General features: G+C 39.0%; 5 protein-coding genes across 7 annotated transcripts; 1 reads left to right on the forward strand and 4 right to left on the reverse strand.

The window, feature by feature from the left end:
• Positions 1-16: 16 nt before the first annotated feature.
• ifrd2 (interferon-related developmental regulator 2) lies at positions 17-7244 on the reverse strand. 2 transcript variants are annotated; one of them, XM_057356317.1, is made up of 13 exons: positions 6819-7244; positions 5520-5579; positions 4276-4389; positions 4106-4187; positions 3810-3934; positions 3491-3648; positions 3336-3389; positions 3080-3258; positions 2783-2891; positions 2551-2685; positions 2301-2429; positions 2086-2178; positions 17-1108 (listed from the first exon to the last, which is right to left on the reverse strand). In XM_057356317.1, the coding sequence occupies exons 1-13, from the start codon at positions 6865-6867 to the stop codon at positions 1028-1030; spliced, it is 1368 nt and encodes a 455-aa protein (XP_057212300.1). In that variant the 5' UTR covers positions 6868-7244; the 3' UTR covers positions 17-1027. The 2 variants fall into 2 exon arrangements, with proteins under 2 accessions (XP_057212300.1, XP_057212301.1); XM_057356318.1 differs by lacking the exon at positions 5520-5579.
• A 497-nt stretch (positions 7245-7741) lies between these two features.
• On the reverse strand, positions 7742-12398 carry amt (aminomethyltransferase). The gene is made up of 9 exons (XM_057356322.1): positions 12189-12398; positions 11436-11603; positions 11148-11228; positions 10604-10735; positions 10274-10355; positions 9979-10124; positions 9557-9737; positions 9316-9471; positions 7742-8762 (listed from the first exon to the last, which is right to left on the reverse strand). The coding sequence occupies exons 1-9, from the start codon at positions 12300-12302 to the stop codon at positions 8584-8586; spliced, it is 1239 nt and encodes a 412-aa protein (XP_057212305.1). The 5' UTR covers positions 12303-12398; the 3' UTR covers positions 7742-8583.
• Positions 12399-12807: 409 nt separating this feature from the next.
• si:dkey-20d21.12 (uncharacterized protein LOC556245 homolog) lies at positions 12808-14054 on the forward strand. Its single transcript, XM_057356339.1, has 4 exons — positions 12808-12988; positions 13373-13510; positions 13601-13813; positions 13905-14054. Exons 2-4 carry the CDS (start codon positions 13387-13389, stop codon positions 14045-14047), a joined length of 480 nt encoding a protein of 159 aa, XP_057212322.1. The 5' UTR covers positions 12808-12988; positions 13373-13386; the 3' UTR covers positions 14048-14054.
• A 1101-nt stretch (positions 14055-15155) lies between these two features.
• Positions 15156-21221, reverse strand: hyal3 (hyaluronidase 3). Of its 2 annotated transcripts, XM_057356321.1 has the most exons (4): positions 21169-21221; positions 16745-17682; positions 15651-15740; positions 15156-15445 (listed from the first exon to the last, which is right to left on the reverse strand). In XM_057356321.1, exons 2-4 carry the CDS (start codon positions 17678-17680, stop codon positions 15170-15172), a joined length of 1302 nt encoding a protein of 433 aa, XP_057212304.1. In that variant the 5' UTR covers positions 17681-17682; positions 21169-21221; the 3' UTR covers positions 15156-15169. The 2 variants fall into 2 exon arrangements, with proteins under 2 accessions (XP_057212304.1, XP_057212303.1); XM_057356320.1 differs by lacking the exon at positions 21169-21221 and having other exon boundaries at positions 16745-18244.
• Positions 18917-22037, reverse strand: LOC130567866 (N-alpha-acetyltransferase 80). Its single transcript, XM_057356331.1, has 2 exons — positions 21945-22037; positions 18917-19881 (listed from the first exon to the last, which is right to left on the reverse strand). Coding segments are annotated over exons 1-2 (759 nt in total). The 5' UTR covers positions 21947-22037; the 3' UTR covers positions 18917-19124.
• Positions 22038-23244: the final 1207 nt, after the last annotated feature.

Here is a 23244-nt window from a genome sequence, read left to right on the forward strand (position 1 = left end):
ATTAAAATGCTTAAATAATTAATTAACGAACTAAGAATGATAACTGCTGTAGAAATGTATTTCAGTGTTATTTCCTCTTAGCTTAAGCATTAACGAAATGTTAACAAATACAATCTCACTGTAAAATGTTCCCTAATAGAATATATCAAACACTACATTTTACATTTATATATCAAAACTCAGTTAAGCCTTGTAACACAATCGTAATTACACATTTCCCTTGTAACTTGTTTTATTCAGCCACAATGTTACATACAAAGACATTTGCTTTTGTTAAGAAAGCTTTCAAATCCAAGTTGAGGACAATTAATTACACCATTTATTTATGATTTATCTTGCAAACATCCTGTTGCATCCAATACTTTCCATGATAACGTGACTATGATATTAAGATTTTAAAAATGTACAAAACATGATCTAAGTTTGGTTCAGAACGGTAGCCAATACAACCACACAATTTTAGCAGCAGTGTTACAATGCAACTGATGGCTAGATTTAGTGGCAGTGAGAGAAGTTTAACAGAACCGTTTACAAAAACTCTGGCACTCTGTAGTCAATGATGTGTTTGCATTGGTTTGCTTAAGATCATAGGTGCATCATCGTTTCGTTTATAAAATCCATATAGAAAAACTGTGAAGAATTCCTCTATTTTTCACTGCAGAGTTGTAAAAAGTTGTGATGTTTTCATGATAAAAAAATACTTTTTTTCCCACAAAAACATTTCATAATCGAAGAGGTAAAACAGGTTTTAACAGAAAAGCTGAAAACAGCTTTACAATAAGTTGTTATAAAGATTCATCATTTCATGTTTCTTTAAATGTAGACTTCCTAGATTTCACACACTGATGTTAAATAAAAATAAAACACACTACATACACACGCCCAGTCTTTCACAACCACACACAGTCAGTCAAATATTCTTGTTGTCAAGTCTTTCGCTTGGCAGTTCATCTGTAACTTCATGTGAACCGAAAGGGTTTGGAGGATGTAGTGTTCCTCTCTCTGCTGCTTCATTATCATGCAATCCTCACATCACATCAGCACGTTTGTCCCTCACTTTGTTCCTTAGTTTAGTCCGAGCCTTGAATGCAGCTGAATTAAACAGATGCTGTGAAGGGACAGACCAAAATTACATCAATGTGCACACAAACACATATACAGATGCTACACTTACAGTTGTGCTCAAAAGTTTACATATCCCTTGCAGAATCTGGAAAAAGCTGAAACATTTGGAAAAATAAGAGGATTTTTTGAAAATTAAGGTTTATTTTTTATTTAGTCCTGCCCTGAGCAAGTTATTTCACTAAAGAAATGTTAACATATAGTTCACACTAAAGAATAATAACAGAATTTCTAAAAATAGCCCAGGGCAAAAGTTTACACGCCCCTGATTCTTAATACTGTATGATGTTACCTAAACAATCAATGAGAGTTTTTATGTTTAGTCATAGTTGTTTAAGGGTTTCTTGTTTGTCATGACTCATTAGACTGTCCACCGATCTTCAAAACAATCACCCAGGTCCTCCACAATCTTTGCTTTTTCAGCATTTATGGATATTTTACTCATGTCCAGCAGTAACTGTATGATGTTGAGATTCCTCTTTTTACACCGAGGACAATCAAGAGACTCATACACAACTATTACAATAGATAGAAACATCCAGTGCTGCCCACAAAGTCAACACGATTCATTTAAAGTCAGGTGGGTGTAAACCTCTGAAAATGGTTTTGGTGTAAATTGTTATTGTTTCATTTATACATCTTATTTTTTCATTTACTAATGTCCTTCAGAAGATTTAAAAATACATAAATATTTTTCAGGAAATTAAATAAAAAAAATTTTACACCAAAACCATTTTCATTTTCCTCTTATTTTTTCCAAAAGTTTCAGCTTTTTCCAGATTCTGCAAGGGAATTTCAATTCTTTACATGGAATACACATCTGCTTAAGTTCGCATTTTCTTATCGCATAAAAATTTAGTTCCAAGTTGAATCTGACCTTGATATTCAAAATAAGACTAGTATCAACTGCAACTTTCCAAGCTGATCACGGTTACATTTAAATGTGAAAAGCTTAAATATTACCCTCTCTGTGCGGGATATCTTGCTAGACTTGACAGCAGCATCCAGGATGAGAGGCGGTCCAAGCCCAAAAATATCCCTCGGCAGTGGATTGAACTAACAACACACATTTCCCACATAAATAATATATTGTACAAAGGGAATACGAATCTATTTTAAAGTAAAGGTAAAGTCATGACCAGGGTAAAATGTAAAAACTTGCAGTTGGTCCATCTAACCTGTAGGTGGTGTCTGACTCCAGACTCAAGCACCTCCTTAAAGGCATCATAAATCCTGCGACGCATCCAGCCATCAATGTAGATTGCCTCAATTCCAAACTGAATCTTTTCCTCTGTGAAATCATCATTCTAAAAAACAAGATTTTTCTCAATTTTATTATCATAGTATTGTAAAATATTGACATCTATAATTGAAAATAAAAAAGCTAGAGTGTGATCACAATGAGGTCAAGGTTTGTTGTTCGTGTACCTCAATGTAGTTCAGCACCTCTCTGAAAATGGACCGCTGTTTCCTCCGGTCATTTTTAGCACGATGCTTATTTCCATCAGTCGCTAGACTCTTCAGACTTTCACACAATGTGTCACAGTCCTCGTACTCAAACTCCTGAAACACAACCAACAATATATACAGAGCTCACATACACCGCATTTCGTAATTACACACATACAGTCTTAACATTGAACCCTATTTTGAAACGCACCTGATCGATGTCACGTCCAAGTTCATAGAGTAGAGCGATGGTCTCCCCTACAGCAATCCTGAAGTTCACGTCGCTGCTCTCTAAACATTCATGTAGACGTGGCAGGTGACTGCAAAAGATCGGTTTACAGACAAACAAAGCTATCAATATCAAATCTGGGATTTATCACTTGAAGCCATTATTGTAACGGCTTTAAGACATGGCCTTGGATTTTAGAGTTGTTTAAGATTACATTACACAAAGCTAGGGTCCAGACTGTTGACGGTGTACACACAAGAATGCATGTGTCAGACTCACTGGTTAAGAATACTGTTGATGCGTGATGCAGGGCAGAGGGTAGCGAGCAGTGCCCAGGACTGCAGGGTGGCGCTGTGGAGAGCAGGGGCTCCAGCTTTAACCGAAGGCAGTGAGCCATCACCCAGAGGATATGCGCCCGCAAACACGCTCTCCAAATGTCCAATAGATTTTAAAAGGTCCTGAAAAATAACTATAAATATTAATATGCAATTTACAAAATGCTTAAGATTTGTGTGGTGATCACAACTGATCATACCTCTGCATCATCTGAGGCAGACACATAGCAGCACATACCAAGAGCTCGAGCACACTGATAAAACATGAATTTTTTTAAAGTATTTTAGAAAAATCAAATCACTACTATAAATCAAATATAAATATATTTATATGCATATTTTAGACATCACTTACACTCTGTCGTGCTGACAGGCTTGCAGAGCCGTCAATCAGGATGGAGCTGAGGATGGGGCGTAGAATCTTAAAGCCCTCCTCACCTTCAGCTCCTCCCCCGAGTTGCAAGCACAGAAGAGCACAGACTGTAGCAGCAGCGGCCTGCTCGTCTCCTCCACCTAGGGAGTAACAGCAGCGAGACTGCTTCAAGAATGTTTTAGATGCCCTATTCATACATGCTACAAAACATGGTTCTCATTATTTAGCAAGGTGGACGTATTCTCGATTTCATCTTTATCGTAAGACAAAACATTGAGTCACCCTATATCCTAATGCCCACCTTTCCTTAAACTCCTATCCAGACAGTCACTGATGGTGAAACGTCTCTCCAATAAGAAGTCGTACAGGACTCTGGAAGAAAACGCCAAGCGCAGACTTTCTAATGCAGCCATACGGTTCTTAGCACTGAAACACAGAGACAGACACGTCAAGAAGAAAACAACAAAAGAAGAGCCTGTCATAACTTGGTTTCTTTTTTTTAATCTGACCTGCACCTGACCTGTGGTTTAATGACTGCATGCATTGCATTTGTTACAAGCTGTGATACATATTCATTTTAAAGGTGTGTGTTGATACCTTTTGTCCATTAGATTGTCAATGCATTGCTTGAGTTTGTCTTCAGTTTCCTCCTGAGCAGTTTGTTCATCCACCACCTCACCTGCGCAGTACAGCAGTTTTTTATTTTCCCCACTATGCACTTCAGGTGTACATCATTAGAGTTTTTGTAAACGTGTGTGAATGCGTACCTGAGCCCTCCTCCAGAACTGATGCGCTTTCACTAGCACTGCTGTAGTGACTGAGCACATCAGATGCTAAATCATCATCACTCACACCAGACTCGCCTCTCACCCCATTTTTCCCTAAGACCGAAAGAGAGACACAAGATGAAGAGACGCAGAGACTAGTTTAACTAAAGATATGAACAAATCTGAACATGGCTAATGAGAGGATTTTTAATGCGAAGGCAATGGATGTACGTGTTAGAGAGAGATGACGTGCATTTCAGCTGTCCACACAGATCATGTACCTCGACCTTTTGCTTAACAAAGTCACTTTAACACTCAGAGAAAACAAACAACACGCGTGGCATTGCAAAACACTGACTAAAGTTTAGACCATCTATAGCATGTGCCACTGAATTTAAACTGAACATAAATAGTTTAATGTAAATAGTACGTTTACAAAAACTAGGCAAGACAATGTAAAACCACATTAGATGCGTGTCCTCTCAGAAACACAGAATGAATCTTCTTTGAATCAATCATGATCTCTCCGTCCCACTCCTCTTTAGTTAATGATCAGTTCAATCTTCTGGTAAGATGTGCAGTTCAAAGTTTGGAAGCGATTCAATCAAATCACTAGAACCTCAAAACTTTAAGTCTGGATTTGATTTTTTAATCAAACATCATGTCAGTGTAATCTTAGTTGATTTTCATAAGTGGTTTCATAAACTAAGAACAATATGTATTTCAAAATTTTAAATAGTAGCCCAAGAGAATTTGTTGTGGGCAGTTTAATAACACATGCATCAGCATGCCAGGATATTGGATCAGCTGCGATAAGATAGGAAGCAGGAGTGCATTTGGCATAAGAAACATATGAAATATGTAGTATAGAAGGGTGGGGAAGCGATGATAACAAATCTGAAGATGTCAATTCAAACGGTGGCTAAAATGTTAGCTTAAATATTTTGACTTGAGCTCCAGAACTCTCCAGAAGCTGTCACTAAATGAAAGACTGAAGAGAATGTCTGACGTGATATCAGCACTCAGGTTTAATACATCAGCTTCATGGGGAAGTGGAAGTGATGGATGCTTCTGGGGAATTTCGGTTCTCTTAAGTCATCTGTGACATCCAGACCAACATGGGAATGTGAATGTGAACAAGCAGATATGAAAGGACATTCACATGCAGCTCTTTTTATTACAAAACAGTTTTAATGGGATGAGAGGCATGAGGTTATATTCAGGATGGCCAGAGGTCACGCTACCTGAACGTGACAGGGCAGTCTTTGACAACTGCAGCTGAAGCACTTCCTGTCGAAGTGAACCTGCTCACAATCAACAGGAAGAAGACAAAAATGACTTTAAGTGTTTAAGCATCCTTTTTGAAGCGTCAATCCCCATTCATTGTATTTGCACTGACCAGCAGTTTTATATTTAAACGTTCTCCTTTTGTGGTCCAAAACTATAGGTGAACTATTCGCTTTAAACTGTGGGGAAAAAGTCAGTCGACAACAAATGCTCCTGCAATTGTAAGGTCTCAAATGTCTTTCAAAACAAACCATGGATATTCATATTCATGGTGGATATTCATCACATGCTGTGCTACAAATGCACCAAAATCATTTGTAAACTTTATTCAGAACCAAAAATTCACCGCTGTCAATCCTGCCACAAGACACATCATTTTGGCCGCTGCTACATTTGCCAGATGACGTCACGCAGCTTTTATCAAGTCCAGAATCTGGTTTTAATGGCTCTACTCTGGGAACGCAGCACGTGTCGGGCACTATTTATCCCATAAGCTTAAAGGGATACTTCACCCAAAAATGAAAAATCTGTCATCATTTACTCACCTTCGAGTAGTTCCAAATCTGTATAAATTTCTTAAGATATTTGGAAGAATGCTTATAACTAGACAGATTTTGTCCCCCATTGACTACCATGGTAGGAAAAAATACAATGGTAGTCAAACGTGCCCCAGAACTGTTTGTTGTCCTACATTCTTCAAAATGTCTTTTGTGTTTATACAGATTTGGAACACCTCGAGAGTGAGTAAAGGATGACAGAATTTTCATTTTTAGGTGAAGAATCCCTTTAACGAGAACCGTGGAAACCGCTTCTTGAACACAATAAAACATCCATTGGAGCGTATATCCCGTTTACGTAGTGGGTGAACTAAAGAAGGCCTCGCTTCGGTCTTCGTGACGCTCGGGCTAAATATACCGGGCTGGCGTGAGCTTCATCTTTCATGCTGTAGACTGAACTGTGACAGTCAATCGCTTTTCTTCTATTCGTACTCTTTATGGGTATAGGCTGTGCAACAACTACTAAATAACACCATAAACAATATAACATTCCAGCATACTTTATTATAAACAATAAAAGTCTTATGGCCATTTAAATAAAGTTAACGCGAAACGTGCGGGACTAAACAGCCACGTCGTATTTCAAGTATAACAAAACATGGTACAATCGAACTGTCTACATATTGTAATACTTAATATATGTTGTTGTACAGCGATAGTTATCTGGTTACTGTATGAAATGACAGAGGTTAAACTCACCTTTACTTGAAGCAGTGCCGCCGCGTTTCCCTTTTTTGCTTCGTGGCATGCTGACAGTCTACACACTTTTAACTCCAGCAAAACAACAAAGCTCAAAAGATGCAAATTTAATAGAACAACAATCTGTAGTCAGAATTCGTTTTCTCAACAATATTTGCCGAGATATCCTTCCCAGAGCATCAAAACACAGGTCTGTGCAGCTTGGCCCCACGTTTTAAGCACCACAAATGTAAGGTGCACCTCGCCTCAAAGTAAAAAGCTTACGATTTTTACGAGTTTTTGATAGGTATTATCTATGATTGTCCCCAGGTAACCGATATCTAATGCCAGGTTGTGACGGTAAATGTTTTTGGAAATGTTTGGGAAGGAGTATCGTGCACGTTGCTGCTACAGATTCCACCATCTTCCCTCGGTAAAGGCTCGCACACACCCGGCACGCTCCACTTCTCTGATTTGCCAGGCTCATGTCCGTTTTGGGCAATGTAGTTCTCTGTGGGGCTTCCGGTTGATGGTTGCAACGAGAGCACAAGAATTAAGAACTACAACTCCCAGGATAACAGTGAAATAATCAGCTGTTCAGAAATGTTTGGATTGCACAGTCGGCAAAAAGTTACAACTAACTTTTTCAAATGTGAGAATTAATTGAGATAATACTCAGATAAGTATAGGGAGTTTTTGAAGGTGAATGTTAAATTAACTGTGATTAGTATTTAGTGGGATGCCTAATTACGTGCCCAGACTGCCGACACTCCCACGGGTTTTAATTTGAATATCGTACACAAAATAATTTTACAAAAAAAGTCACTGAATGAAAATAATTAAACAATTCTGACTTTATTACTCAATATAATTGGGTAATTACAAATACAAACAATACTAAAAACACTGTTAGGTATAAAGTACATTTTTACTTTTTTGAAAAACTAACAATCAGGTAAAGATTTATAAAAGGATATAAAAAAGTTTAATTATGCAAAAGAAATCAAATTAAAATGTTCTTTCTTACAAAAAGACTTCACGTGATAAGTTAAACATGATGACAGTTAATATTTAAACATCATAAACTGATAAAGGGGTCACTTTTTAAATTATAAAATACAATTCATCTCATTCAGATTAATTCTGTTAATGGTCTTATTGCCATACATAAAACAGGACACACAATGAATTCAATTAATGTGGCAAACGACACGTCTAGAATTATTGAAAGAAACTTTTCAGTAGTAGTTAAAACAGATGTCACCTTCCCACACCCACACAAATAAACATGTGCAAGTGCTTTATGTTAATGTGCAAACACAATACAAATCTAACTCACACACCCAAACAGCAAATGGTCAAATCTCAGTTCAATTATATCGGCCTATATTTATTATTTTACAATAATGTTATGGAAGTTTTACAGAGTGTAAAACAGTTCTGGAATATATTTTTCTTTCAGTTACACATGTAACTGCTTAAAATGTGCAATTTTATGGAATGTTGATGTCACTTTTTACATAATCTGTCATTTTGGTTTGGTATTCAGAGGCAATAGGCTTGTGCGACTTGATGCAGCGCCGCAAGATCCGACAGGCGGATGACATCAAAGTACCGTGAGATCGTTTTTCGAATCGCGGTACTTTGATGTCATCCGCCTGTCGGATCTTCGGCGCCGCATCAAGTCGAACAAGCCTATTGACATTTACCCCTAAATACTATCAGCAGGCAGGTGACTGGCCATCCCACAAACACAGATAGTGTAATCAGTTTATAGTCTGTAACGCTACTGCCCGGTGTAGTACTTGGTAGGCACAAATGGCATCTTGCAGACCACAGCTGGTATTGCTTTTTTCCTCACTTCCACCTGGATTGGTGTACCTACTTTACTGAAGCCAGCTTCCACGTAGCCCATGGCAATGTTTTGTTTCAGGCAGGGGGAGGGGCATCCACTGGTGACCTCACCTAAAATAAAGTGGGTGGAAACATTTTAGTGGAAAAATGAGACTGAGACTAATGGCAGCTGAGTTACAATGCTGATTCAAGGTTGTCACAATACATACAAGAACCAATGAAGTTTGGTTTCACTGAAGTCGAACGAGTGAAAGTGACCTATTAGTCAGATATGGTGACCCATAATGTGACCTCTGCATTTAACCCATCCAGAGAGTAGTGAACACACGCACAGAAAGTCGTAAACACACGTACACCCGGAGCAGTGGGCAGCTATCACTGCAGCGCTCGGGGAGCAAGTAGGGGTTGGTGCCTTGCTCAAGGGCACCTCAGTCGTTACCCGCCGGCACTGGGAATCGAACCGGCAACCTTCTGGTCACGAGTCCGACTCTCTAACCATTAGGCCACGACTGCCCCTTAATGAATTTAGTCTAATGCAGCATAATCATAGGGTGCTTTTGTTAAATAGAATAAATAAAGTTATCAGGGCACATAAGTTACACAGTTCTCGATATTTAGGGTGAACTGTTCCTTTAAATTCCAGCCATTGTGAATGTATTTGTACCTATAACCTTTCCATCAGAGGAGAGTATGGGCGTGTGTTGTCTGACAGGCGGTCCCGTAGAAATAAGTCCCACTCTCTTTCTCTGAGTCTTTGTCTTTATTTGTGGAACAATGATGTCAGCACCAGGGAAATCTCGTGCCTGCCGACGGCGCTTACCTAAACACAAAATCATAACTGGATTGACACACGATATAAGGTTTGAAGGTGAATTACAGAAAGCATAATATAGGTCTTCATGCACCTATTGTCCAGACAAGAGTTGCTTCCACAGGTGTGGTGGTCTCGTCAATGTCATTGCCATAGAGACAAAGCCCCGCCTCCAGCCTTAGACTGTCCCTGGCACCAAGACCAGCGAGTTTTACTTCACTGTCAGCTAACAGCTTTTCAGTCAGTGAAACAACATCTGCACCTGGTACTGATATCTATATACATAAACAGAGCATGTCAGAAATATCACATGGCTGGTTTTGATATAACGGTCAGCACATGTGTTATTTATAGGAAGTTTTGACATCGTCTTTAAATAAAATACTTTCATATCAGAAAAACAAAAAAGATTTAGGATTTAGTTTTGACATGCGAAAACATCATGTCTGTAAAAAGTTTTATTTAAACTGCATCCGTTTTATCTGCACTAACACCTAGAATTGCATTTACACTCACCTCAACTCCATCCTCCCCTGTATATCCACAGCGTGTGACCCTGCAGCCCTTGATGCCAAAGACTGGGGTCAAAACACTGGTCATAAAGGTCAACTTAGTAAGGTCATCACACACACCTTTCTGCAGAACCCGAGCCATTGATGGACCTGCATTCACATTATTAAACACACAATCAAAACAAGAAAATGTATTAAGTACTTTTAACAACATACATGTGGGTTGTATTATCACAAAAGTATATCACAGACCCATAATGTGCATAATGCATACACCATGTATGATCATCTGGACTTACCCTGCACTGCAATCAAGACATTTTCTTCCATAAACTCCAGATCGACATCATGACCTGCTGATTTAAACTCGTGCATTCTGGCCTATAATCAAAACACACAAACTGACATAAAGAGCATATGATTCTCACAATACTATAAACCAGCAATATCAGTTTAAAACACCCCCTTGTGGCGTCTAAGGTAACTGCTTCATAATGACTTGTATAACAGAGAAAGGGCTTATTTTGCAATTTCCACATTACACATAGTATTCATTTTTTAAGGTCACAATCAGCACATCCAAATCAAGCATTGTGCAGATATGTACAAACATGAGAACTGTTACTGACCAGCATATGAGCAGAGTCTTTGTCTGCACAGCCAGCATTGGAGACAACATAAAGGTACCCCTGATCTGTCCTGGTCACAATAAGATCATCCATGATCCCTCCCTTAGCGTTTGTAAAGAGGGAGAGAGTGCCCTAGAAAAGTGAGAGGATATTGCTTAAAAGGCAAGCCTTCAGACATAGCATAAAAAGTGTAACATTGCAAAATATTAAGAAAAGGAAAAGTAGAGAATGTTGACAGGCAGGGCTCATTTACGGCATCACATTAAAAAAATAGTATTGCTATTTAATATTAGATAAAGGTTTAATATTTTGTGATATTGTCTAAAAAAACAAAAAAACATTTGGCTTTAATGTTTCACTAATTAAATTAAGGCTTGAATTGCATTTACTTTTATGACTTTTATGTATGCCTATGATGCTGCCTGATACAATGCATCTTAATGATTAAAGGAAAATAATTAAATGATTTATAAGCTTGACATCTCCACATCTCTGCAGTGCATCAGACTCTCACACAGACAGGACATTTCTCTGTGTATTTTACCTGGTTGTCTTTTAATTCAGCAACATCTCCAATGATCAGAGACTCCATGAACTTCACTCTGTCTTTTCCATAGACTTTAGTCTGAGGAGAAAACAACAAATATTTCAAACTCACAGATCTGATTAACAAGCTCTTGACACTACAGCCAGATAATAGAGATAAGAGATAAAATCAAATGAAGCAAATATCTCGATTTTTCACTCAATTTGAAGATTAAAATACTGCCAAAAATATATTATGGGTTGAGCTACAGTACAAGGCAGTGCAATTAAAAGTGTACACACTGACCTGCAGCATATGACTGACATCAAAGATGGAGCAGTGCTCACGTGTGTGCATGTGGGAGGTAATGTGGCTGTCTTTGTACTGCACTGGCATGCTCCATCCCGCAAACTCCACCATCTTACCACCCTGAGACTTGTGGAAGTCATGCAACTGGGTCTTCTTCATTACCACCTACATAAAGAGAGAGTTTTCAATGCAAATGGAATCCTCTCATCATTTAATGAAGCTGTATAAAGTACAAAACATACAGTTTATTAAAAGCGTTGATTTCATAATTCCACATTGATATATTTCATGGCATTAAATGGTTTAATTATACCAATCCTCAATGACTCAGCTAACTCTATGACCTTTGACCTCCAGAGCTGGACTCTGTCACCTCACATAAAGACCACACTAGCTATTTACAGTTTACAAACCAGTCCAAAGTCAACCAAGTAACCCAAACAGAGAGAGAGAGAGAGAGAGAGAGAGAGCGAGAGAGAGAGCGAGAGCGAGAGCGAGAGCGAGAGAGAGAGATTCCTCGTGCATGAACACAGTCCCATAACACAGTTGAAAACGCGACTGCAATAATCCCAAACCCTAATACTTAACGATCACATCCCCCAAAGTCTCAAAGAGTCAAGTGAAACCATTCCTGTAATAAGTACTTTGTAGAAAACACATTTTTATACATTATTAAGTTTTGATAAACGGTTTATGGTCGTTTTAACAGTCAGTGAAGTTTATGATCCCAGATCCGTGTAGTTAAATTACCTCTGTAGAAGCTTGCCTGTCCTGGCGCCCCGTTACACCGAGCCCGACAGTCCGCGTGCTTTCTCTTAATACTCGATGTCCGAGTTCGTTTGCAAAAACCCGCGCAAGCATCATTGCCTCTAGTTCAGTTTCAGCCCAAGGTCTCAGTTAAAATCAACCCAGCGAGGAAATCGCGTTCAATCCGCAAGCCGTCAGCTCGTTTGAACTCGTCCCTGCAAAACAAGGATTCAGAGAATTCTGGGAAATGTAGTTGGAATGCCTTCACGTGCTTTTGAAAAATTCTTGCAGCAACTTGTATCTCAACGGGAGCATCCAATAAAACTCTAGCGCGTAAGAAAGCAGTAATAAAAAAACAATCCTCAAAACCAATTGTACATGTTAATGTTTTTAGTTTGGAAAACAATCAATTTCATATCGTCATAAATTTTAAAAATGTACCGAATGCACGTTAATAATCTTAAACGCACTTGTGGAATATTTTCTCCGTTTCTTCTGTAATGTATGCACAGTCCGCATGTAACTGAATTATTGTTTAGCCCAAAATCTATAAATAAGCAGTGCTTCTCGTTCATGAGGCTGCAGCTATTTTAGGTGTGGGGATTTTGAACTGTGTTTGGGGGTAGAGGTGCCAGTCGGACGAGACCCAGATCGTTTTAGACTATATGAAACAACCATACAACTAACAAACAAACGGACAGTCAAGTTTCTCTTTTCTTTGGTGAACGGTTTAAGATTGTTTGTCAACAACACGGCCAAAAACAGACGTCGTTTAGCGTTTGTTGAAGACACCATCTGAGAGGGTAAGTGTAAACAAAGAGTTACCAACGGTTTGCCAGTTTAAAATGCATTCTACTAAATTTGTATTTAGTGTCAATATGTATCTAGGACAAAGGATATAAATTTGTCCAGATCCACGTACATTTTTACTTGAGACCACTTGTTATTTGGTTTTGTAAATAATGTGATCTTCAAGGAATGGTGTAGAAGAGAAGTCTTCCAAAAAGTATTATCCCACGAAGCAAACTATGTATTATGAATGGTGTATATTTCTATACTGCCTGAGTCTTGGACCATATTTCACTTTTAAATAAATAACATCCATGAAATTGTTCCTTTCTGTTTTATAATTCAAACATGTTGTCATCACCTTATACACACATAAATGTGTTTTCTTTTATTTTAAGTGGTGGGAGTGATCATGAAGTCCACTCCTTCTCCTCCACCAGCATTTGTTAGTGACCGAGACCTGACTGAGATTGAGCTCCATTCAGTGGAGTCTATCAGTGATCTGCATCGCACAAACACTGAGCAGCACTCTAAAGGTATTTCACTCTATTAGAAGGTACAACATCTTTATGATTTTAAAATCTTCAGTGCGATATATAGAACTCAAAGCTACTTCTCACTCACAGGTGTTCTACCACCCCGTCCACCACCTCCCTCCACCAATGGGACCCTCCAGATGCAAGACAGGATAGTTGTTTATCAAACTGGGCAAAGTGCTGGAAGGCCCTGTGTGAGCAGACTGAAAGACATTTGCACTTCCACTAGGTGGCACTATTTTTTAGCATGTGCAGCCATCATCGTATTCCTCCTGACGCTCATTCTAATCTTCGCTTTTTTAGGTAAGAGCTGTTTTGTTGTACTTCTAATTTCCATAAAGTTGTTGATCAAAACATCTATAAACAACATTTGTTTCCGGTTATTAACCTTAAGTCCATCAGAGCAATGCTTTACAAACGCTCTTGGAGGTGATGAAACAGCAACAGAAAACGTTTGAGGAAATTTCCCAATTTTTACAAGGGCCACAAAAGCTGCGCTTCAACCTCACCGTAGTGCCCGATGAGCAGCGACCATGACAACGTACCACACAAACCCACAGCAGATCTGAGATATCACTGAGAGAAGAGCCCTAGTAATGACTGAGAACATATCATTAACACATCAGCATGTGTGATTCCGTGGCTTATTTTCTTTCAGTGGCATTCACTAGTCTACTATCTTATTCAAAAACATTTACTTGTGCTGTGTAGTAATAAACAGATTTTCCACTAGGTTTATGGTACATAGAATCATACATCTGTTGATAACTTGCTACATATCCTACAGCAAAATATAATATAAAACAACAGTAGGAGAATTTAGAAAGAATATGTATAATTAAACCTGATATAAGATTGTATTTTGTGATAACTGCAAGACACAATAATATAAAACACTCTTGATCAGTTATGTGTTTTTTAAAGGAACAAGATCTGTGTTTTATTGCCAAAATGTCTCATACTGTGTTGCACCTTGTCATGAAGAATTGTGAGATCTGATTCAACAGAAGTATAACTGTTAAAACTGGTATCTTGTTCAATGGCATCCCCATGATCAACACTGAATTAGACTGCTCCCTGAATTGAATGACTGACACAAGATTGTTAAAGAGAAAAATAAACGCATATCTAAGCAGCTATGTCTATCATAATTTATATTATAGTCATAATTTGGTAGTTCATGGCATAATAGGTTCTTGCAGGTGCAAGGTAAATGTTTTATGTGTTTAACTGTGGTGAGTTGTTTTGAGTGATTGAATATGGCAGAATGAATATGTTATGTATATATGTATATTATCACAAGGAGCATGACAATCTATTAAAAATGACAACATGTTTGCATACTAATTGTGGGCTTTTAATGCACTTTAGTTTTCTTGGTCTTACTGTGAACAGTTCATTGGCACACATTATTCCAAATAAAAACATTTTGTGTCTACTTCATCTTTCATCAAAATAATATGTTCCTTCTTCAATTGCATTACTTAGGCTATTTGGAGACTTTGCTAAAGTCGTTAGCAACTAGCTATTCCGTTGTTTTAGCTCAGGCTCTTTTCCAGCATTCCAGAATTGTCACAATCAATCCTGAGTCATTCACTGTCCAGGTTCACTCTGAAATATGTCATATTACAGTAAGCAAAATGGGTTGCGAATTGGGATTCACACTGATTCATTTGCCCATTCTTGTTTTTCACACTGCTGCCCACTCCATCCTTCATAACACACACACTTGAACTTTGTTCTCATGTCACTAAGAGCATCAGCTTTGTAATTGTCATGAAGAGGGATCATGTAACCCGAGTGAGCATCCTTTCGAGCACAGCGCCCTTGGCCATTACACAGTCTCTTGTTGCAGTTCATCACACCAGCCTGCAGGGCGGCAACATACTCTCCTAATACTGAGTGTAGGTACTCTTGCAGAAGAGTGCATTGCCACTGAAGAGAGATAAACACGTATTATAATTTAATTTAGCCTGTTGTGTATTTTAGTTTAGTGTACTCAAGGCAGAGTAAACAATAAAGCAATGGCTTAACACACATAGGCACGATTAACCTATACTGTACGGTCACACACACACACACACACACACACACACACACACACGCACACGCACACGCACACACACACACAGGTACTGACCTTTGACTTTGCAAAACTCAGCTCACCCCATAACACAACTCCAGCTGCGCCTAAAGCAGCGCTCTCACCTAGAGTGTGCTCCAAATCCATCTGCAAAGACAATCAGCCAAAATAAAATATGTTTTATGCAAGCATGTCAGCTTCTAGTTACACAAGATCGATTTAACATCTGATGTTCCAAAAACACAAAGAAATAGTTGACCTAAAAATAAATATGTTCTCAAAATTTACTCACGCTTATGCCATCCCAGATGCAAGACATGCTTTCTTCAATTAAACACAATCGATTTAATATTAAAATGCTGTCATAAAGGGATAGTTCATCCAAAAATGAAAATTCTGTCATCATTTACTCACCCTCTTGTCATTTCAAACCTTTATGACTGACTTTCTTCTGCAGAATACAAAAGAGGATATTTTGAAGAATGTTGGGTAACTGAACAACGACGGTACTTCTATTGTATGGACACAAAACGAGTGCAAGTGAATGGGTACCGCCGTTGTTCGGTTACCAATTTTCTTTTGTGTTCTAGAAGTAAGTCATACAGGTTTGAAATGTAAATGACGACAGAATTTTCATTTTGGAGTGAACTATCCCTTTAAAGCACCAATGTCAATGTTAAAGCTCCAAAAAGCAGATGAAGCACCAAAGAAAGTAAGTCTGGGATGGCATGGCGGTGAGTAAACTATAAGAGAATAATCATTTAGGGTAAACCATTCCTTTAAAAAGATTTTCATTCTTAGTGTGGCCACATGGGGTGCTATAGCAGGCATTTGTGAAAACATCACTTTTCTTTTAGTTTTGCTCATAAAAGAGCATGTTATGTTAGTTTATAGCTAACTACTTGGCCAATATCACATCTGGTTTAAAGGAAAAGACATTTGATTTGACCAAGCGCTCAGTGTGCTAAGAGATTGCACTGGGCATGAGCTCAACATTAATCTTTTAAAATTTCTATTCTGGGTAGAAGACATGAACTCACTAATACATGGTTAGAATAGAGCTCAAAGCAAACAACAAATGTTGACCTTTACAATGTGAGACAGCATGTGTAAGTGGTCACATTATTGGGCAGAAAAGGCCAACTATGTACCTGATTCAGGAACGTTAAGGTGTGTGTGAACGCCACTCTGGCATACGGGAAAACAGGGGGTGCTTTACTGCCAGGTGAATGGTGGGATGCCACACGAAGGGCCTCTAGTACACGGTGTCTCACCATGAGTTGAGCGTGTTTGTGTCCAGCTAACTTATGCCACAAATAAATGCTTGGATACAGGGCGGTGGACTGTTGCCATAGTAACGCCAGTCTGTCATTCAACTTCTCAGTACCATTGTGGCACTGACCCGTGTAGCCGCTCTCTCCTTGAGCATGGTTGTTGTAGCAAGTAGGAAACCCATAAAACCCCCATAATCCTTTTGGGCAGAGGTGGACTCCAAGACGCAGAGTCTTTGACATAAATGTTGTTGCTGCTAATTCAAATTCTGCCTTTGCCTCTGACATCACTTCCTCTTCCAACAACTCTGGATGTTTCCACCTGACGAGCTCCTTGGAAAGTCTTCGATATATCATTCTGCTTCCGAAGTTCCATATCCATACAGGTTGCCACGCTTCCCAATCCAGCACAGCTAACCCACAGAATGTACCTCTGAAGATGTCACTGATCTGCACCTCGGCCAGTGAAAGATGAGATTTTAGGTATCCTTGTTGAGGTAGACCACCATTAATCTTTGAACCCTTACGGTTGATGTAGGGGTAGAGACCCAGACGGCGCTGATAGAATATGCTGATATTGGGACCTAGAAATCTCTGCTCGGAGTTATGTATGATGTTGTATTGGCGCAGTGGCAGAGAGACCCCATACCGCCTCTGGCACCGAGCTGTAGGCATATTCCAGATCACTGAAAAGCCACGCCCCTCCACGACAGACTCTACCCCCTTCACCACATTTTGTGAAGGACAGAGGGGAGATAAAAGGACTGAGAGACCTAAGATGAGGATGAAACGCGGTACAAAGAATCCAAAAAGCATGCCTATAAAATATACACAGACAGACTTGTGTTAATCAAATATCTGAAAAATGTACCCTACAGCAAACATTTAAAAGTAAGTCTGTAATTGTTTAAGTAAGGCCACTAAGATCAGCACAACGTAATTCAACTAGAAGTTTATATAGGTGTAGTTAACATAGACTGCCCGTCCAAAAAAAAAGTCACCACCTGGATTTAACTAAGCAAACAGGTAAGAGCCTCCCATCGGATTGGAGGTCTAGGTTCAGCAACGTTATGTGCCCAAAGAATGAAGTCAGCTGACTACCTGAATATACTAAATGACCAGGTTATTCCATCAAAGGGTTCTTTCTTCCCTGATGGCACGGGCATATTACAAGATGACAATGCCAGGATTGTGAAAGAGTGGTTCAGGGAGCATGAGACATCATTTTCAATCTTTGGGATGTGCTGGAGAAGATTTTGCACAGCGGTCAGACTTTCCCATCATCAATACAAGATCTTGGAGAAAAATGTATGCAACTCTGGATGGGAAAATGGACATTCGGGACATTGCAGAAGCTTATCGAAACGATGCCACAGTGAATACGTGCCATAATCAAAGCTAAAGGCGGTCCAACCAACAAAATATTAGAGTGTGTGACTTTTTTTGGGACGGGCAGTGTATATTGTACAACAGTTTCACCAAAGGACATCTTAAAACAGCATTTTGCAAATTATTGAATAATATTTATTTGTATGTAGCTTTAACAAACCCAAATTAAGGACCAAAATTTTGAGCGATTACGTTGAATAATCTGTCACACAAACCAGTTACAGGATTCAAGATATAGACAATCGGTTAAAGATTCATACAATATTTAACCATCTTGTTTTTGATTAACATTAAAGTGATAGTTCATCCAAAAATGAATTTAATAAAATTCTGTTATTAATTACTCACCCTCTTGTCATTTTAAACCCTTTTAAGTTTCTTTCTTCTGCAGAACAGAAAGAAGATTATTTTGAAGAATGTTGGTAACCGAACAATGGCGGTACCTATTCAATATGGACACAAAACCAATGCAGGTCAGTGGGTACCACCATTGTTACTAACATTCTTCTTTCGTGTAACTTCTTTTTCTGCAGAAGAAAGTCATACAGGTTTGAAATGAAAAGAGGGTGAGAGTAAATGATGACAGAATGAAATTTCTTGGGTGAACTATCCATTTAAGCATCAAGAATAGTACAAATTTAAACATGATCCTCTTAAATGACAAAAGTTAGAAAGTTTTTATTTTGACAAAATCATTTTCAGTGACTTAAAATAAAAACTTAATAAATTACGGTAAAACTTTGTTATTAAGGCACAGATTGTCACATTATTTGGAGTAAAAATAATTCAAACAGGTTTACATGATCTTCTTGTCCATTAAACACTGTTTGTGTATCCCTGAATAATTTCTTTTTCAAAGTATGTTTTTGTCTCAAATGTCCTTGTGCATCCAAAAGATGGGCAGACCTCTGTTGTCAGTGTATGGAGTTTGCTTCAAAGTCTGATTAACTGGAGTCCAAGACAAGGGAGGAGGAGATGGAGGGGGTGGATGGGCAGAGGTGGAGTTAGGAGGGAGTGGTGGAGGTGGAAAATGGAAAGGTGTAGTTGGTGCACAATTCTTTAGCAACTTCAAGGACAATTTATCACCATCACTCTTCAACTCTCCCTCCATTTCTCCTTTCTCTTCATTCTCTGCAGTCCTACAGAATTTGTGCAGCACCTCCATAGGCATGAAGGAGGCCAGTGTTCCAACACTTTGGACAGGTTTGGACAGCACAAACCCCATGTGGGCATAAAAATGTTGCTTATCATGGGTGGTTAGGCACAATCGGGTACAGCCCCGCCCCTTGGCATATCGTTCTACACCCTCCATAAGGATGCGGCCATATCCCTTCCCTCGCAGTGTGCTACACACCACAACTGACTCCACGAACAAGCTACGGCTCCCCAGTACACGGGACAAACGGGCGTGGCCAATTAGCTTTTCGTCTTGACTCCGCCTCTCCCCCTTAAGTAGGAGGAGACACAAAGGATAGTTGTAACTCGATTGGCGGAGGGAGTGAATTCGCGCTCCCATGCTGCGTTGCCATTGGGCATTGAGTAGCTCTGCACACATTTCCTCCAAGTCCCAGCGGTCATGAAGAGGTTCAATTCGAACAACTGCGCCACCGACGACATCATCATCACACCTGTACACACGCCAAGGGCAGGAATCAACATAGAGGTCAGTCAGTCTTGCTTTAAATACCACATGACTGAACAGTTGTTGAGTTGTTACTGAAAAAATTAAAGTGATTAGCAGAACAACTTCATTTGCTGTACAAATAAAACAATAAACAAATATGACAGAGATCCATCCAGCCTGACAAGTGTTGCAGTGGATTATTGGAGAGTAGAGATGGATTTGAAAACCACAACATGACACACACAATCCTTGTAGCAACAGTTGTCCGTTATTTTCAACACTAGCAGTTTAGTGGTTATCAAGACATCCACTTTTCATCACAAGCAAATGCTAGATTCATAGATTCAAAGCAAATTAAATCTCCAACATACTTCCGTGCACTATGAGTGACAGTTTCTTTTATCACAGCGTTAAAGGAACAAACACAAGCAAAAACAATGACAAAAGCTCATTTCATGAGTAGATTTCTTTCAAAATATAGTACAACAAATAAACACATTCATCTGATAAAGTTAAAATAGCTGAGGAAACTGTGGTTTGTATGTGTGGCAGTTGGGTTTTCTGAATGTGTGATACCCTCTGCTACACTGTGTTTGGCTTCATTCTGATGTGAAATTTAATTGTAGCGAAAAATGACTGATGATGTCTAGGGATGTAAGACAATTAATTATTAAGTTAGATAAATTACTAAACAACGGTTTAGACGCATACAGAAATTAGCAACATCTTACACAGGCATATAGGCAATTCAATGCAAAGGTCAACCTTACCATGAAAAGTCTTTATCAAAGGTTTTCACCATACTGATAGCTCAGATGTCAATATTTAGTTAATACCCATGTAAAGTCCGTTTTAAAGATTTACAAGCATTTTTTATTTTTAAATGTTTGTGCATTTTAATTTACAGAAACCCTGCAAAGTATGTCGTCTCTCAAAACCCTGTTCTTTTTGTCACATCCATGATGCGTGTTTAGTTCCCTTTTTTTAAATTGAAAAGTTGTGCATAGACTCGTATTTTTCCAGGCTTACAGGAAAATATATAAGAGATGGCTCAATATATTCATAGTAAACACATTCTCTGCGAGTAAATATGTCAGGTTTTGACTGAAAATGTTACATTCATACCGCTGGAATCTCCCATAACAAGTCAGATTAAACGCGACAACTGTACAAAACATTCAGAACTCTGTTAAGCAACCCAAATAACCATCACATTTATCACAATAAAACACACAAACAAAATACATCTGCCAAAGTCACCAGTTTAGTTTGTGTTGAGAAATAGCCTCACCTGCAGAGTTTAGAGACAGAGTTAAGTTTCAAAACGCTCTTCATGCAACTGAGGGTTAAAATCAGGAAGCAAGATGCTTCAATGATGATGATGTAAAAGCTTAGTCTGACCTGGGATCTGTTTGGCCAGCTTTCATGTTTCACCAGTTAGTGTTCTTTTTAATGAGAAGAGGCTGGCTGTAGATCACTAATGAAAAGGAAGCTGCCTTTAACAGCTTTTTTTGTCTTGAGCAAGTGTGAAATGCTGAGAAATGTGTGGGTTTGTCAGAGGTTTGAAGGACCTACTATGGAGAAAAGCGGTATTCTTAACTGCGTTGTGACACGTATACAAAGTGGATGCAGCTTATAGGTTTACGGATCAAAACAAACTTAAATTTAAGTAGGACAGTATGCTTTTTCACGCTGACATGATTCACAGCTAAACAAATTGAAATTTTGAATCGGTGTCTAGCGTTGGGGGCAGCAGGTCTCACACCCGCGATTCATTCATTCGCCACAGGACGAGCTATATGTTTATTTGACATTCTGAGCATGGCAAGAACGTATTTTATATGATCATCACTGGCTTGCATCTTTAAAATGAATTAACACCATGCAGGAACACGAAAAACAAAACGTGAACAGTGCTGACCACGTATAAACCCGGCAATTCAGAAAAGTCAAAACATATACAACCCCAGCAATAAGGCTAGGAGGAACTTGTTCGCATGCTTGTAAGAGACACGAGCATTTTTATTTTCTAGTTAATCACTTGAACTTGATTTTACTGATACCTACATGCTGATAACGTTCACGCTGGCACAGCCGAAAGAGCAGCTGTCTTTGAAACTCCGTCTTCTTCTAGTGGGCTAGTGAAACGGATCAAAGCACAACGTAAGGCGATTTACTGCCACCTACTGAACACGTTCACTTCCAACACTAAACATATCAGGGATCAAAATGAATTAAAAAAGCAATTTATATACCAAATGTTTTTTTAAACATATAAATGTGACACTTGTCCAGTTTATGAGATGGCATTTTTGTCATAAGAAAACCAGAGAGGAGGTCAACATGATTACTACATAAAGAAAATCAGGCCGTTCCTGTCGGAGCATGCCCCTCAGCTGCTAGTCCAAGCTCTGGTCGTATCAAGACTGGACTACTGCAATTCTCTACTGGAGTACTGGTCAGCCTTCCAACCAATGCAGTCAAGACCTTGCAAATGATCCAGAATGCAGCTGCACGTCTAGTTTTCAATCATGTAACACTGATTTCACTTAGGCCCTTTTCACATGACGTCACGCATCTTCTGAAGCAGTGTTTGCTTACTTCCGCCAGTGCTACTTCTCTGCGGGAGATGTAATGTTATCTCTTTTACTTGTTTGTTAGTGAAGTTTCAGCGGTTATTTTTTCCTCATGACACGATTAAAACTTCTTCCTGGTTTTTACCGGCAGCTTGCATCCATTGTGTTGCACTACTGCCATCTGCTGGTGATCGTCAACTTCTCTATTTAGTCAAGTCATATTCTTGCTATAAGTCCTGTAGCTAGATTTCAGTTGTTTTTGTTAAACATACCTGCATTTTACTAAGAAATCTCCGGTATGATGGCGAACCGGAACTTGGAATACACTGTTTTGCGAAACGCGGAAGTTAACTGACGTCATTGAGAAAACGGTCTCGCTCGCATCAAGTTTAAATCTCTGACACTGGCCTTCAGAACGATGACGGCAAATTCGCCCATCTACCTTAACTCAGTGCTCCAGGTCTACATCCCCGCCCGTCATCTTAGGTCTGAAAATGAGCGACGCCTGGTTGGCAGGCACCAAATCGCTTGCAAAAACCTTTACTCATTCGGTTCTTCTGTGGTGGAATGAACTGCCAGCCTCCATCCGAACTGCAGCATCCTTCACAACTTTCAAAAAACAGCTCAAAACATATACCCGTTCCGCATTTATTTGACTAACCAATGTTTGTCTATAAAAAATAAAATGATCTTGTTTTTCATTCTCTCCTTTGCTTACTCCAGCTTTAATCCCCCTAGTAGCATGGCCTTGTAAACTAACGGTACTGTTTAGCGTGTTGACAAAATGTTTG

The sequence above is a fragment of the Triplophysa rosa genome, linkage group LG17, assembly GCF_024868665.1.
Source record: "Triplophysa rosa linkage group LG17, Trosa_1v2, whole genome shotgun sequence".
Classification (NCBI taxonomy): domain Eukaryota; kingdom Metazoa; phylum Chordata; class Actinopteri; order Cypriniformes; family Nemacheilidae; genus Triplophysa; species Triplophysa rosa.

What these genes read in the sequence shown, in the direction of transcription:
- amt (XM_057356322.1), bottom strand. Translation starts at nt 12,302, where the DNA reads ATGATGCTTGCGCGGGTTTTTGCAAACGAACTCGGACATCGAGTATTA. An exon ending in ATGTCAGTCATATGCTGCAG is followed by an intron (nt 11,229 to 11,435) that starts GTCAGTGTGTAC and finishes TTTTCTCCTCAG; the next exon opens with ACTAAAGTCTATGGAAAAGA. An exon ending in AACTCTTGTCTGGACAATAG is followed by an intron (nt 9,472 to 9,556) that starts GTGCATGAAGAC and finishes TTTTGTGTTTAG; the next exon opens with GTAAGCGCCGTCGGCAGGCA.
- ifrd2 (XM_057356317.1), bottom strand. Translation starts at nt 6,867, where the DNA reads ATGCCACGAAGCAAAAAAGGGAAACGCGGCGGCACTGCTTCAAGTAAA. An exon ending in CTGCCTCAGATGATGCAGAG is followed by an intron (nt 3,259 to 3,335) that starts GTATGATCAGTT and finishes GTTATTTTTCAG; the next exon opens with GACCTTTTAAAATCTATTGG. An exon ending in ATCAACAGTATTCTTAACCA is followed by an intron (nt 2,892 to 3,079) that starts GTGAGTCTGACA and finishes GATCTTTTGCAG; the next exon opens with TCACCTGCCACGTCTACATG.
- hyal3 (XM_057356321.1), bottom strand. Translation starts at nt 17,680, where the DNA reads ATGCTTTTTGGATTCTTTGTACCGCGTTTCATCCTCATCTTAGGTCTC. An exon ending in CCTTAACGTTCCTGAATCAG is followed by an intron (nt 15,741 to 16,744) that starts GTACATAGTTGG and finishes TTGTCTTTGCAG; the next exon opens with ATGGATTTGGAGCACACTCT. An exon ending in TGAGTTTTGCAAAGTCAAAG is followed by an intron (nt 15,446 to 15,650) that starts GTCAGTACCTGT and finishes ATCTCTCTTCAG; the next exon opens with TGGCAATGCACTCTTCTGCA.
- si:dkey-20d21.12 (XM_057356339.1), top strand. Translation starts at nt 13,387, where the DNA reads ATGAAGTCCACTCCTTCTCCTCCACCAGCATTTGTTAGTGACCGAGAC. An exon ending in CACTGAGCAGCACTCTAAAG is followed by an intron (nt 13,511 to 13,600) that starts GTATTTCACTCT and finishes TCTCACTCACAG; the next exon opens with GTGTTCTACCACCCCGTCCA. An exon ending in TCTAATCTTCGCTTTTTTAG is followed by an intron (nt 13,814 to 13,904) that starts GTAAGAGCTGTT and finishes ATTAACCTTAAG; the next exon opens with TCCATCAGAGCAATGCTTTA.